This window comes from Salminus brasiliensis, chromosome 8 (genome assembly GCF_030463535.1).
Source record: "Salminus brasiliensis chromosome 8, fSalBra1.hap2, whole genome shotgun sequence".
Classification (NCBI taxonomy): domain Eukaryota; kingdom Metazoa; phylum Chordata; class Actinopteri; order Characiformes; family Bryconidae; genus Salminus; species Salminus brasiliensis.
This window is the reverse complement of record NC_132885.1, coordinates 8,680,609-8,693,134: the sequence shown is the minus strand read 5'-3', so window position 1 is coordinate 8,693,134 and position 12,526 is coordinate 8,680,609. Positions and strand designations below refer to the sequence as shown.

At 40.1% G+C, this 12,526-nt stretch overlaps 1 protein-coding gene across 2 annotated transcripts in view; it reads left to right on the top strand.

Annotated features, from left to right (window-relative positions):
• The window catches only part of pde9aa (phosphodiesterase 9aa), a 43,169-nt gene that overhangs the window by 23,742 nt on the left and 6,901 nt on the right, over positions 1 to 12,526 (top strand). Inside the window, exons 7-11 of one of the 2 annotated variants that reach the window (XM_072685527.1) lie at positions 4,838 to 4,922; positions 6,395 to 6,455; positions 8,490 to 8,564; positions 10,343 to 10,429; positions 10,978 to 11,082. In XM_072685527.1, the coding sequence (XP_072541628.1) occupies positions 4,838 to 4,922; positions 6,395 to 6,455; positions 8,490 to 8,564; positions 10,343 to 10,429; positions 10,978 to 11,082 (413 nt within the window). Of the gene's footprint in view, positions 1 to 4,837; positions 4,923 to 6,394; positions 6,456 to 8,489; positions 8,565 to 8,695; positions 8,771 to 10,342; positions 10,430 to 10,977; positions 11,083 to 12,526 lie in introns of both variants that reach the window. The other variant, XM_072685526.1, reaches the window with a different exon arrangement.

The window sequence follows — 12,526 nt, the reverse complement described above, 5'->3', positions numbered from 1 at the left end:
GCTACATAAATGCAGTTAACAATGATTCACAGAGGGTTAAAAGACAAAAAGTAAGATCACACCAATTTAAAGCCACAAGATTGTGTGTGTGTATATATACATACACACACACAATATGTGTATATATGTATATGTATATATATATATATATATATATATAATATTCCTAGTTAATAAGTTAAGACCATGACCGTGCCGTTCACTTTAAAAAGTGATATCAGTAACATTTGATTAAAATTTGCATTCGTCGATGCTTACTGTTCCAGTGCAGAAGAACAGGTAATGGAAAAACTCCCACCCACAGTAAGGTACAGGAAATAGAGCAGTGGTAATATGGGGAAATTGTGTCCCAGATTGCTGCCTGTCAGCTCTTTACAGAAGGATATGACAGCTATTAGCTGGTGGCCTTTATAAAGCTATGTATATCTGTATGTAATGAGCTATTATGAATCAGCCGAAAACGTATTTGAATATTGAGGGGCTTCACTGCTGCATTTAGCTGCTCTCTAACAGAGCAGGTGAATTAGAGGACAAGGCGTGTTCACTGGGTATGAGGTTATGCATCAAATGTAAGTACGAGTTCACTGTTGGATGCACACTGATGTTTCCAATAGGGTCTGGACAGTATTATGATAGGTGTTTGCAGTATGATGGTGGATGGGCAGTATGATAGGGGTATACATTATACAGTATATTTTTATTTCACATATTTTATCATGTTGCCCAACCCTAGATGATATTAAAATTATTGTGAAAAAGTACATCTCAATATACTTTTATATGAGGATAGTCATATAAATAGTAATAGGTATAGTCCTATAGTACCTACTGATTGTATCTCAGGTCATTGTGCAAGTCTTATTTTACAAAGTTTCCTGCTCTTTACCAATTTATTTTGCCAAAACAACTCTAATTATCATACTCATACTAATAAATTTGGCACTGCTGGTTTTCTATAATGTATCTTAACATCAGGTTTTGGTCAGTTTCAGTTTCCTTATTTAGTTTACTCAGTTTTCATAAAGTTTGTTGAGTTTTTTTTTATTCTAGTAGATTTAACATATAATCACTGCCACACAAACATCTTCTAAGGAAACTTTGCAGGAGAAGGAAAACACCTTCTTAACTTTCAATGGAAGTCAATGTAAAAATTTTATATTTAAAGTAATTTTGGAGCGTAATTGATCCATTCATCATGAAATGTCAGCACAATGTAAAGAACAACTGCCAGAGTCACATTATGTCAAAAAGGGATTATTTTTTTCCAGTTTCCTGCGAGACACTGACGACTTTCTTGTTTTATGAGACACAGTAAGTGATACTTGGCTCTCAGTGGGTTTTCCTCTGTATAAACCAGTACCAGTATAACGTCAGCTGTGAAGATGCCAGGTTTGATGCACCATGCTGCTGTTAGCCGCTTTAAACTAAAGGTCAGCACTTTGTCCACTTACTGTTTCTATGGCAATCTGTTCTTTTCAGGACATTTCTGAGAAAAGAGACACCAGGAATGACAGAAAATGAGTGAACACGTAGTAATACCATAGCTCGAGTGACCCAAAGCCTAGAGTAGGCCTGGCGTGGTGTGGTGTGGTGATGGCGTGGTGTGGTGACACAGTGGATAACAGTGGAAAAACAGTGGAATCTGGAGACCGATTACAACAGAGGAGGATGGGTTCCTCCTTTGAGTCTTGGTTCCCATCAAGTGCCTCTTCTGTCCTCCTCTATCTAGCGGTTAGGGTTTAAACAACACTAAATGAAGCACTGTCTGCCACCAATCATTACATTCATTTAAATATTCAATAAAAACTGATACTGTGATTTTGAGAATCGATACAGTATTGCAAAACATAATATCACAATACTTCAATATATTCATATTTTCTCTTACTCCTGAAAGAGAGAAACTGAATTTGGGATGTTTTGTAGAGATGCACCAGTAGGTCTCCTCTTATGGCTGACACCAATAACTGATAACCTTTCTTTTTGCTTTAATCTGTATACAAAGCACAGAGAGGTTAAGAAAGATTACATATCAGTGTGTAGTTTTATACATAGCCTGACAACTACATCCTACAGTAACTGTGAGCCACGCCACATTATCAATTTCTCTGCTTTTACTATTTTAAGCAGGAGTAAAATGTGTAAAATGAGTGTAATGAACATTTTCATTTGAGTCTATAAATAATTAACATTTCTCCCAAATTCTGAATAAAAATGTTGCTATTTAGAACACTTATTTGCAGAAATGACAACTGCTCAAAATAAATGCTCAGAAGATTTAATGTTTTCAGACCTCAAATAATACAAAAAATGGAGTTAATATTAATTAAAACACAATAGTGAAGGTTCTACTTTAAAACCATTCAGAAATCACAAATTAGTGAAATTAATTAATTGTCAATCACAGCTGTCATGTCTTGGCAAGCTCTCCACCAGTCTTTCACATTGCTGTTGGGTGACTTTATGCCATTCCTGGTGTAAAAATGAATATAGCTCAGCTTTGCTTGATGGAATGACTGGAATGGCTGCCATACGTGTAGAGATGCTTAATTTTGATAATAAAAATTGTAGTGGTCTATGTCTATTTTTTCCCAGACTGTGTTCAGCAGTGGTTTCAACCAGGAAATCCTCAGTGAGATTAAAATCTATATTTCAGGAATGTCTTGGCCAGGATAGACAGCAGTACAAACAATCATTTCTTTCCACAGTCAAATAACATGTAATATGAAATGAAGATAAAAGATAAAAGGCCAGCTGTCCTAAAACCACAGTGAAACCATTTAAAATGGCTCTAAACAGTCTGGCCCATTTCCAGTCCTTGAAGAATACCTTTGCAACAGGTCATTAAAGTCAGTCAGATGGTGCAGTGTACACATACAGTCTTGATTTTCTAATTAAGAAGGACCACCCTAGACCGAATTTCCTGGTTTCTGTTTGTGATGGATAAATGTGTGTAATTAGGAAGGCCATAAAACAAGTATAACTTTATACATTTAGGCATCATTTGACACTATAAAGCATTTTTACCTGCAACTAACAGCTGCAAAACCTTCATGGCACTCCACTGACTTCTAATAGTGAGAACAGTGCCGCTGTCATTGCTACTCTGGGCTTGGCACACTGCTAACTGCACTATATAACTTGATGCAGTGTTAAAATCCTGTAAAATGACTCTACCGCCTCACTCCACATGCTTCTTTACCTTCAGATGCCAGTTCTCTATCTCTCAGCTTGTTCAGAAATGTCCTTTATGTCCTATTTTGAATGTTGGGGGATCCCAGGAGCAAGAAATGCCAAATTCTCAATTCTCGCATAATGCTGCTTCAGTCACTGCTGCATAACCATTGACATAACCGTATCATAAACATGTCATATGATATCATGTTTATGTCGTGTTGACCGATGCTGTGGTGTTTAATATGACAGTTGATGTCACAGTTAAAACGTACTGCGATATCTCCTCTGTTAATCATGCTCACGAGTGGACGGACGTGCTGATGTGGTGTGGTGTTCAGATCTGTTTTGTCTGTGTGCAGTATGTAAATCAGTATGCTTTTGTGACCCCCCCCCCCCCCTCTAGATATTAGACTAGTATGTTCAATAAAGAAGGAATTTCACAGCCTTATACAGTCATATACCACCAAAACTGTGCAGGTTAGACTGGTAAGGGCTGACATCTATGCAGTGAGTAAGCCTGTGTGCAGTCATTGAAGAAAACGTTATTAACTACTTGAATAAATTGTGCACCAGACAAACTGAAAAGAGTTGCTTATGATTATTACAGTCTTAAAACAGAGAGACTGATTGGGACTGAACAGGGGCTGATTTCGGGCTGATTGCATTAAATGGGACTCAATAGGATGTTTTTGCTGGGGTGGGCTAAACATGACTGTTTGGGTTAAATGGGGCTGAATGAGGCTAAATGGTTGATTTGGCTGCATGAGACTAAACAGGGCTTATTGGGTTGACGGGGCTTATTGGGTTGAATGGGACTAAACAGGCCTCATTGGGCTGGAATTGGGCTGATTAGGCGCTGAACAGGGCTTGAATGGGACTGACTGGGTTGAATGGGGCTCAATGGGTTGATTTGACTCCAGGAGGCTGAATGGGGCTCAGTTGGGTTGCATGGGTGGGAGTGGGGTTGTGCAGGACTCAGTGGGTTGATTTGGCTAAATGGGACTAAATGGGGCTGTTTGGGTTGAATGGGGCTGACTGGGTTGAGTTGGGCTCAAAGTGTTGATTTGGCTGCATGGTGCTAAACAGGGCTGGATTGGGGCTGATTTGGGCCTGTACAGGGCTGAACAAGGCTCAATATTTTTGCATGGGTTGGAAAGGGGCTGAACTGGACTGACTGAACTGGGCTGAACGAAACTGACTGGGTCTGATTTGGGGATGAACAGGACTGAGCAGAACTGATTGGGGTGAGTAAACTGTAAGGAGAACAGGAAGTGTCATGCCTAAGTAAGAGTTCATAGAGTTGTGATAAAGTTCTGGGAGGGTATGGGATGGTAAAGTGTGTGTGTGTGTGTGTGTGTGTGTGGCTCCACTGCTCTGGGTGAAGGACCTCTTTTGCAGCAGTGTGGCAGAATGCCAGGAAACAGCAGGTGCCAGGAGTTGCTGTAACTTCAATAGTTATAGTTACAGGAAGCTGCAATAGCTCAACCATTATGTCCATTGTGTGTGTTTGTGTGTGCTGCAATGAAGCCCTGTGGACATGCAGCCCGTGTCTGAGTTCACCTACTCATTCTCTCTGGCTTTTTTTTTTTCTTTTTACAGAAACACACACACTTGTTCTGCTACCCCTCTGTGTGTATTTATTATCTCTCTCTCTCTGTAGTGGAGGGGTTGAAGGTGGTGGAGATCGAGAAATGTCGCAGTGACATTAAGAAGCTGAGGGAGGAGATGGCCTCCAGGAATAACAGGTCAGTCCCTGCCCACCTACCAGCCCCTTCCCGTCCCACTAACACACACCAGGAGGAAAAATAAATAAAAGTGAAGATACATCTCATAATATGGTCCAGTCCTGAGGCATATTAAATAAGAGTCGACAAACAGTGACTCACTGGAAACGTTTACTCAGCTGTTTACAGTGTTAGCCCATATTATTGCTTTGCAAAAATGTAGACATTTCTTTTCTGCTCCATCAGGCAGAGATTACAACACTGCATTTTGTAAAGTGCAGAGCGGGCCAGCAGCCATGGGACAGCTAGCTGTGCTTGTTAGCTACAGCAAACTGTGAAATTTAGAGACCAGAGGTTGAAGAAGAGACAGTGAAACAGGTTGAGTCATATGAAGTTGATATGACCTCATATTATCCCCTCTACACACCTACTGTATCACAGCTCACAGCACTGTGTTGTCTAAAGGAAAACACACCAGCAGCCTTTCCCCCCTAACCTGGATTCCCATAGAATGTGTGTGACAGCATTGCCTCTGTGTTTGGTTTCATATGCCAAGAAGCAATCTTATCATTTATTAAAGGACTCATATCATGAAAAATTGAATGTCCTCTGCTTCTTGACACGAAAGACTTTGGTGTCGTATGTAAACACGGTCCATGTTACAGATTCACCCCTTTTCTCCTTTTATTATAATATTCATAAATACATCTATGAATCTATTATTTTTCGAATCATTTGAATCTGGTAGTTCTTTATATTGTAATATTGTGTATGATGGTGTAAGTGGTTGTTAAATGGTTGCTATTATATATCTAAGTGGTTGCTTTGTTATTTCAGGTGGTTGCTGTGGTGTTTCTAGATAGTCACTAGGTAATTGTGATGGTTTTTGCTTTGAAAAGCGCAACCATAAAGTGAGGAATTGAAGGAAATGAAGTAGATGTCTGGGTCATTGCAAAGTAAGAGTAAACATTGCTAGGTGGTTGCTACTGTGTTGCTGAGGGGCTGCTATGGTATTCCAGATAGTTGATTTGGGGTTGCTGAGTGGTTGCTATGTGGTTGCACTGCTCTAACAGCGGCCTCCAGAGGAAACGGCGCAATCACTCCCACAATCCATTTTCATTAGCCTACACGCTATTTGCAAGCTAGTTTGTGGTTCTGTCTGTAATGAGAGGACATTAGATTAGTGCTCAGTCTGGCTCTTAATAAGGGCACTAACAGAGTCGGGTTGCTCTGAGCCCCCCGCTGAGTCTTAATGAGCTGACTAATACACACATGCTCTTCTCTTCCCCCGCCTGCACTTCCTCATTAGTGAGGGATTGATTAAGTCCGGATGAGTCCCGGAATAGCTTGTTGGGTTGTTACAATCACTTGTGTAGAACTGGAAAAGGTTCCTAAAAAACCCAATTGCTCATCCTACCATCAGGAGGCCTGTGATGTCCAGTGTCGTGTGTAGAGCGATCACTCACCTTGCACATGATGTCTCTCCATTTCAGTAGTTTCCTGGATGACAACAAGAAGCTGACTCCTCGCAGAGACGTGCCATCATACCCAAAGGTAAAACCACAGACATAACAAACGCATGAACAGAAGTTCTATCCCCTGCTCAAATAGTAGGCTAGCATGTGTACTGAGTCCAAAAGTATCCAGACTTCTGTTTGGGTTTGATTAATGCTTCATGAGTCAAATCTATATGACACTATATATCCAAATGTTTGTGGACACCCCTTCTAATGAGTGCATTCAGATACTTTAAGCTGCACTCATTGCTGACACAGATGTGCAAACTCACACACACAGCTTGTCTAGTCCCTATAGAAAAGTCCTGCCAATAGAATAGGACTCTCTGGAGCAGATAAGCATGAACCTATTGGCACCATGCTGTCTATTGCCAGGCGTGGGATAGAGGGGTATAAAGCCTCTCTTAGGACTGAGCTGTGGAGCAGTGGAACCATGTTCTCGGGAGTGATGGTGATCCATCCAATACTTTTGAGATGAGTTAGGGAGTTGGGGATGAGGTGGAGTGGTGATCATCCAACATCCTGACTTCACTAACTAACTCCTAACTAGCTACTGTCCCTGAATGCAATCAAACCCTGACAGAAATGCTCCAAAATCTAGTAGAAAGCCTGGACAGTAGAGACTTACAGTAGTTCATTTCAGAGTTTTTGTTGGTTTCACAGGATCAACTATTTTTTGGAACCCTTGGTTTCTGAAGAATGAGCAGGTGTCCCAATACTTTTGTCCATTAACTTGCAGTATTATTTTTAAATATTATATTATAGCCTATTGCTAAAGGACTTAGCTTATGGCTTAAATTATAAACAAAATAACAAAATTAACTTGACTTTAATCTTAAAGTTTGCTGCTTTTCATCCATTAATGATGAAAAGTTTGTGCAGTTTAAATTTTGGCTGTTTTTATTTTTTTTTTTCAAATGATGTTCAGATTGTGTTGAAAAATGTTGTTAATGTATTCGAACAGTGATGGTATGTGTCCACTTGCCACTTTGCTTCACCGTATGCTATTCTTTTCAAAGCAGAGAGAATTCAATTAAAAAGATCGGGCACAGCGAAATGCTTTAAAAATGAATGCAAGTGGATATGTACCATTACTGTAAATAACGATTGCATATGGATTGTTTTATTCACAAGGCAGTTAGCAGGTGTTTACTAGGTAGGGTGTAATGATACACATATAATGAGGTTTAATACATTTATAAATTGGTCTGGAGACTGGAGTTTTGTGGGGTACCATGTTCAAAGAAGAGAAGCTGCGTCTGTGGTTGAAGATGCTAAATTTAAAACACCCACCTAAGCGTCCATATGTCTACTCTTACTGTTTTGTGGGGAGGAAATGAACACCAGAAATGACTCTGCTAGGAAGCTCCTGTGAAGCAGACGTGCTGGGTGTGTGTGAGGCTGTCAGGTAAGACGTTAGCTTCTGCGCTTACCTACCCAAGGTCCTCACAAACACCTGATGTGTCCTCTTCACCAGGGCTTCATAACCGTGCCGTTTCTCTGGGTGTTTGTTTCCTCTCCACAAAAGACATACGGACGTTTGGGTGGACGTAATTTAGCTCCGTCAAGCATGGACAGATCCTCCTTTTTTGAAGGCAGTGGATATAAGTTATATGGTGCCCCTCAGCACTCTTCTTGACACTATTAACACCCTCTAACTGAGCTGTTTTAATACTCATTTATGTTTATTATCACTGCGGATATAATCTAGCTCAGTGGATCTGCTGTAGCACCAGACGTTCTACACAAATTAGCCATAGATGGCCACGCCCATTGCTTAATAGAAAATAAGGTGGATACGCACTGAACATTTAGAGAGTCATTTAAGTGTGGTTGCATGCTCGCCATATGCCACGCCCCAAATTGACACACTACGATGCCTAGCTTTGATCATTTCCCGAATCTTTTGACCGAATGACCCTTAGAAGAACCCAGCGGTCCTCACAGTGATACAGTTGACATGTTTAATATACTGTTTTAAAGAGGTACTGTAGTTTTTAGTCAATTGTGTTGAGTGGCCCCAGCCAGGCGTTGGGAGCAGAGGGTTAACTGGGAGCTCTGTTGCCTGCAGTACATGCTCTCGCAGCAGACCATAAGTGCCCTCAGAAAACCCGCCTTCGACGTCTGGCTGTGGGAATCCAACGAGGTAAGACTCTAACACTTCTCTGTCCTGTCTCTCTTCTCTGCACTCCTGTCTGCCTCTCTTTTCTACTTCTGTGTGTGTTTGTGTGTCTATGTCCATGTTTGTGTTGCTTGTATATGCTGTCGGGTGTGTAGTACCACCTGTCCAAGGAGACGATAGACGCTTTGAGGCAACCCATCTTCGATGTTTGGCAGTGGGAACCCAACGAGGTGAGGCCTGGGAGGCCATCAAATGCAAAATATTCCCTTTCTGAAGATCTGGAGTTAACTGGAGCATCTCCGTGCCAAAAGCCTGCAGCGTACCAAATACTGTACTGTACTGTACTCAGAGCAAAGATACTGGATATGTACCATCAGCAGAAGCACTACGTTTTAAGATTTGCAGTGTTTTGGATGTGTTTGAATGGGTCTATTCTTTCTTTTTTGGTGGAGAACCTGACAAATTAGTTAAAAGATGCCACACCCTTTATTAAGACTGTTAATTAAGAGTTAATGAGTGAGGAAGTTCAGGTGATGTCAATGCAATGCAATCAAAATATTACAATTTCAACTGGAACACCCTCACAAGTGAGATTTCCTACTCTGAAAGTCCGGAGAGCGTCTCCATGCAAAACTGCAAAGAAATACACTCTGTTATACTGCCCGCTGTGGCCGATCATCTACCAGTGAATAAGAACGAGCTTGACGACAACCAGTATCCAGAACAAAAATAAATACTTTATTTCTTTACATAAAGTATAAATTAATAAATTAACCTTTTGATTAACTTAATAAATTAACTGTTATGGTCATATGCGTTTCTGACCACCTCCAGATGTGGTTTGAGTGATCCTCTCCGATCTGCTGATCCGTTATCCAATCACAATGCGTCCTGGGCATGTGGTCAATGAAATCCAAATTTGTTCAGATCATCAAGAACAGATGTCCATGCAAAAAGTACACATTAAGAACTGGGGACTGTGAGGGGGGACTGTGGTGGGCAGGAGAAGAAAAATCCAAGCACTATAGGAGGCGTGTGGACAGCAGTGAAGCCTGTATCGGAAGCCGTTCATTTAGGTTGTTGTGAATATCTGATATTTTCACTTTAATAATGACAAAAAAACTATATTTGAGATACAGCTACTATAAATACACTGCCAGTGTGTTTTAGTGGCAGTGCATGATATACCAGTAACTTGTATACCTTATGGTGAAATATGGCAAATGTAATTATCATTATTAGTCTAGTATTCATTTAGTATTTGATTTATGTAACAGGGACAATACACATTAATCAGCATTGTTATTTTGTAATGTAAAGGTGCCTGATTCAGCCAAAATGGCTAATTTTCATCTGCATTCAAAGAGTTGATCATTATAATTCATTCAGATTAGAGCTGATAATTACAGCGATAATTACAGTCATTGTAACCTGTGCTCTCACTGACACGAGTATAAATCACACATGCTGGGCATTCCCATTGATTTCATTTTCGTACACACACACGCACATAATTGTCACTGGTGCAGCTGTCATGGCTATTTAGAAGTAATCATCATCATCTTTCTTTTTTATCTATTTTACACACACTGTCCTTCATATTAGGATTATAGTGTGAACTGGCTTTAAAAAGCATACAGAAAAGTCTAGTTTTCCTTTACTAGTACCTGTACGGGTGTCAGCAAAGTTACAGTGTTGTTTTTGAAATTCCATATTTCTGCATTTCTAATATATTTATTATGAGATGAAAGCAAGAGATGACATTACCTGCTGAGATTAACTGATGCTGCGTTTTGTTCCAGATGCTTAGTTGTCTTGAACACATGTATCATGATCTGGGGCTGGTCCGAGACTTCAACATCAACCCTATCACCCTGAAGAGGTGGCTGGTAAGGAGAACTGCTGGGCTCTTTCAGATAAATCAAACGTAGGAAAATCACCAGTTAGAGCTGGTCCAGTCAAATCCAGCTCACGTTCACTTGTTTTGACGGTAACTAGACAAATAGATGGTAATAAATGACACCATCCATTGAGATTTCAGTGGTAAATTTCAGTAGCTGGTGCAATTTAGATCAGGACTATGTCCAACAGAGTGGTGTAGAAGAGCTTTGCAGGGTTTGGTCCTACAGAGTCGTCTTCCAGAATGAAATTAAAGCAATGTAGAGCCCTTTCAGTTAGACTCATACACTTAAAATGAAGATGCTATGACTTTTGTAATAGAGATGTGTCAATGTGTCAAATTAAATGAACCTTTGTACCATCTTTCTTTTTAAGAGTGCAGTTTGATTTTACTAGACCTTAAAAATATTCAGTTGATAGAGCAATTTAGACCAAATCTGCCCAGACAAAGAGCAGTGATCAGTGAAGTGAAGTGAATTGAACTGAACACTGTTTGAACCAGGTGTCCTTCCCTTTCTGGCTCTGTATTCCCTCACAGCTCTGTATCCACGATAACTACAGAAACAACCCATTCCACAACTTCCGTCACTGCTTCTGTGTCACACAGATGATGTACAGCATGATCTACCTCTGCAACCTCCAGGTAACACACACTCCACATCATCCCGTGCACTAAAGTAGCCAGCTAGCATCCCCACAGTTTCTCAGTATCGGATTGACCTTTATATATTAAATGACCAGATAAGATTCACTTGAATCAGATAAGACAGACAACTGATACAACCTTTAGACACCTGCATTTATTGTCATTATTGCGTGTAAGCAATTGATCCGGGGCGATGTGGAGATGACACTGACTTTTGGACAGTGGAGATAATGGCAGTAAGTCAGTCCTCTTTTCTAATTTTGTGTTCTAAAAGGAACAGAGAGAAGAGATAAAGACGGGAAGGTGTGTATGAGTGGAAAATATGACAATATTATTATCATGATAAATTGAGTATATGGTATATGGGTACCATCAGTACTTCAGTACTCTGAACAACTACATGTATCATAAAGCCTAGAGACTAGGAATCAGCTCATGTAAATACCTAGAACTTGTTGCATAACCCAGAAAATGAAATCCAGTATTTATCTCTCCTTATCCCCTTAATGCAGAAAGGCTTATTACACGCTATGGTGTATTACTCAGTAACTACAGGGACTGGTGGGGCTATTCTCTGGTAATAGAAGTTATAACTCTTCTGGCCTGCTGGCGGACCATACTCTTTTTAAGGGGTTAATATAACAGCTGAACCTATACTGTGGTAGTCCAGCTTTCTTTAGCCCTATTTGGACAGGATTAGCTTTGCAGTTTCTCTGTAATTTTAGTCCCGTCCGAATATACAGTGGAAGAAGGTGAGCTCCCCTGTCAGTGAAAGGTCCACTGTCTTTTACCTTCTGTAAAATGAGCCATAAAAATACCCTCGGGTGAATCGACACGTGAGTCAATATTCCGATTGTGTAGCGTAGCCTATAGCCTACATACATACAGAAATGTTGTTATGAATATACGTGAATTATAAGATCATCACATTTTTTGGAGGTAACATCAGTGTGTAAATTGAGTAGCCACTTCTGTCTTAGTCATTTTTGCTGAGATTTGCTATCCAGATATCCTGTAGTAAAATGATCTTATTTCACCTCCCAGTGTAAAACTAATCCGTCCGAGTTAGACTTTTTTCTTGTAGGCAAAATCTAGACTTTCTGACAGACTTTTTGCCAAGCTTTCATCAGAGAGTCTGGTAGATTCCATTGGTCAATGTAACCAAGAATGGATTTTGACAGGAAGGGGGCATTTGATGGACATAAACCAGCCAGTCTCAGAACTGGCAAGAGCAAGTGAGGTTAACTACAACATGGTGCTACAACAAAATATGTACTGTGACCACTGGGGAATGCTGTGACACCTTTAGGCATAAACTGTAGCTGTAGCTGATACAATTGCTTTTAAAGGCAGGATGCCACCAGTGTTAATTTTTATATCTTTTTAATAATAGCTTTCATTTTTTATTGCTTTAGTCTTTTAATAAAAATGTATAAAATGT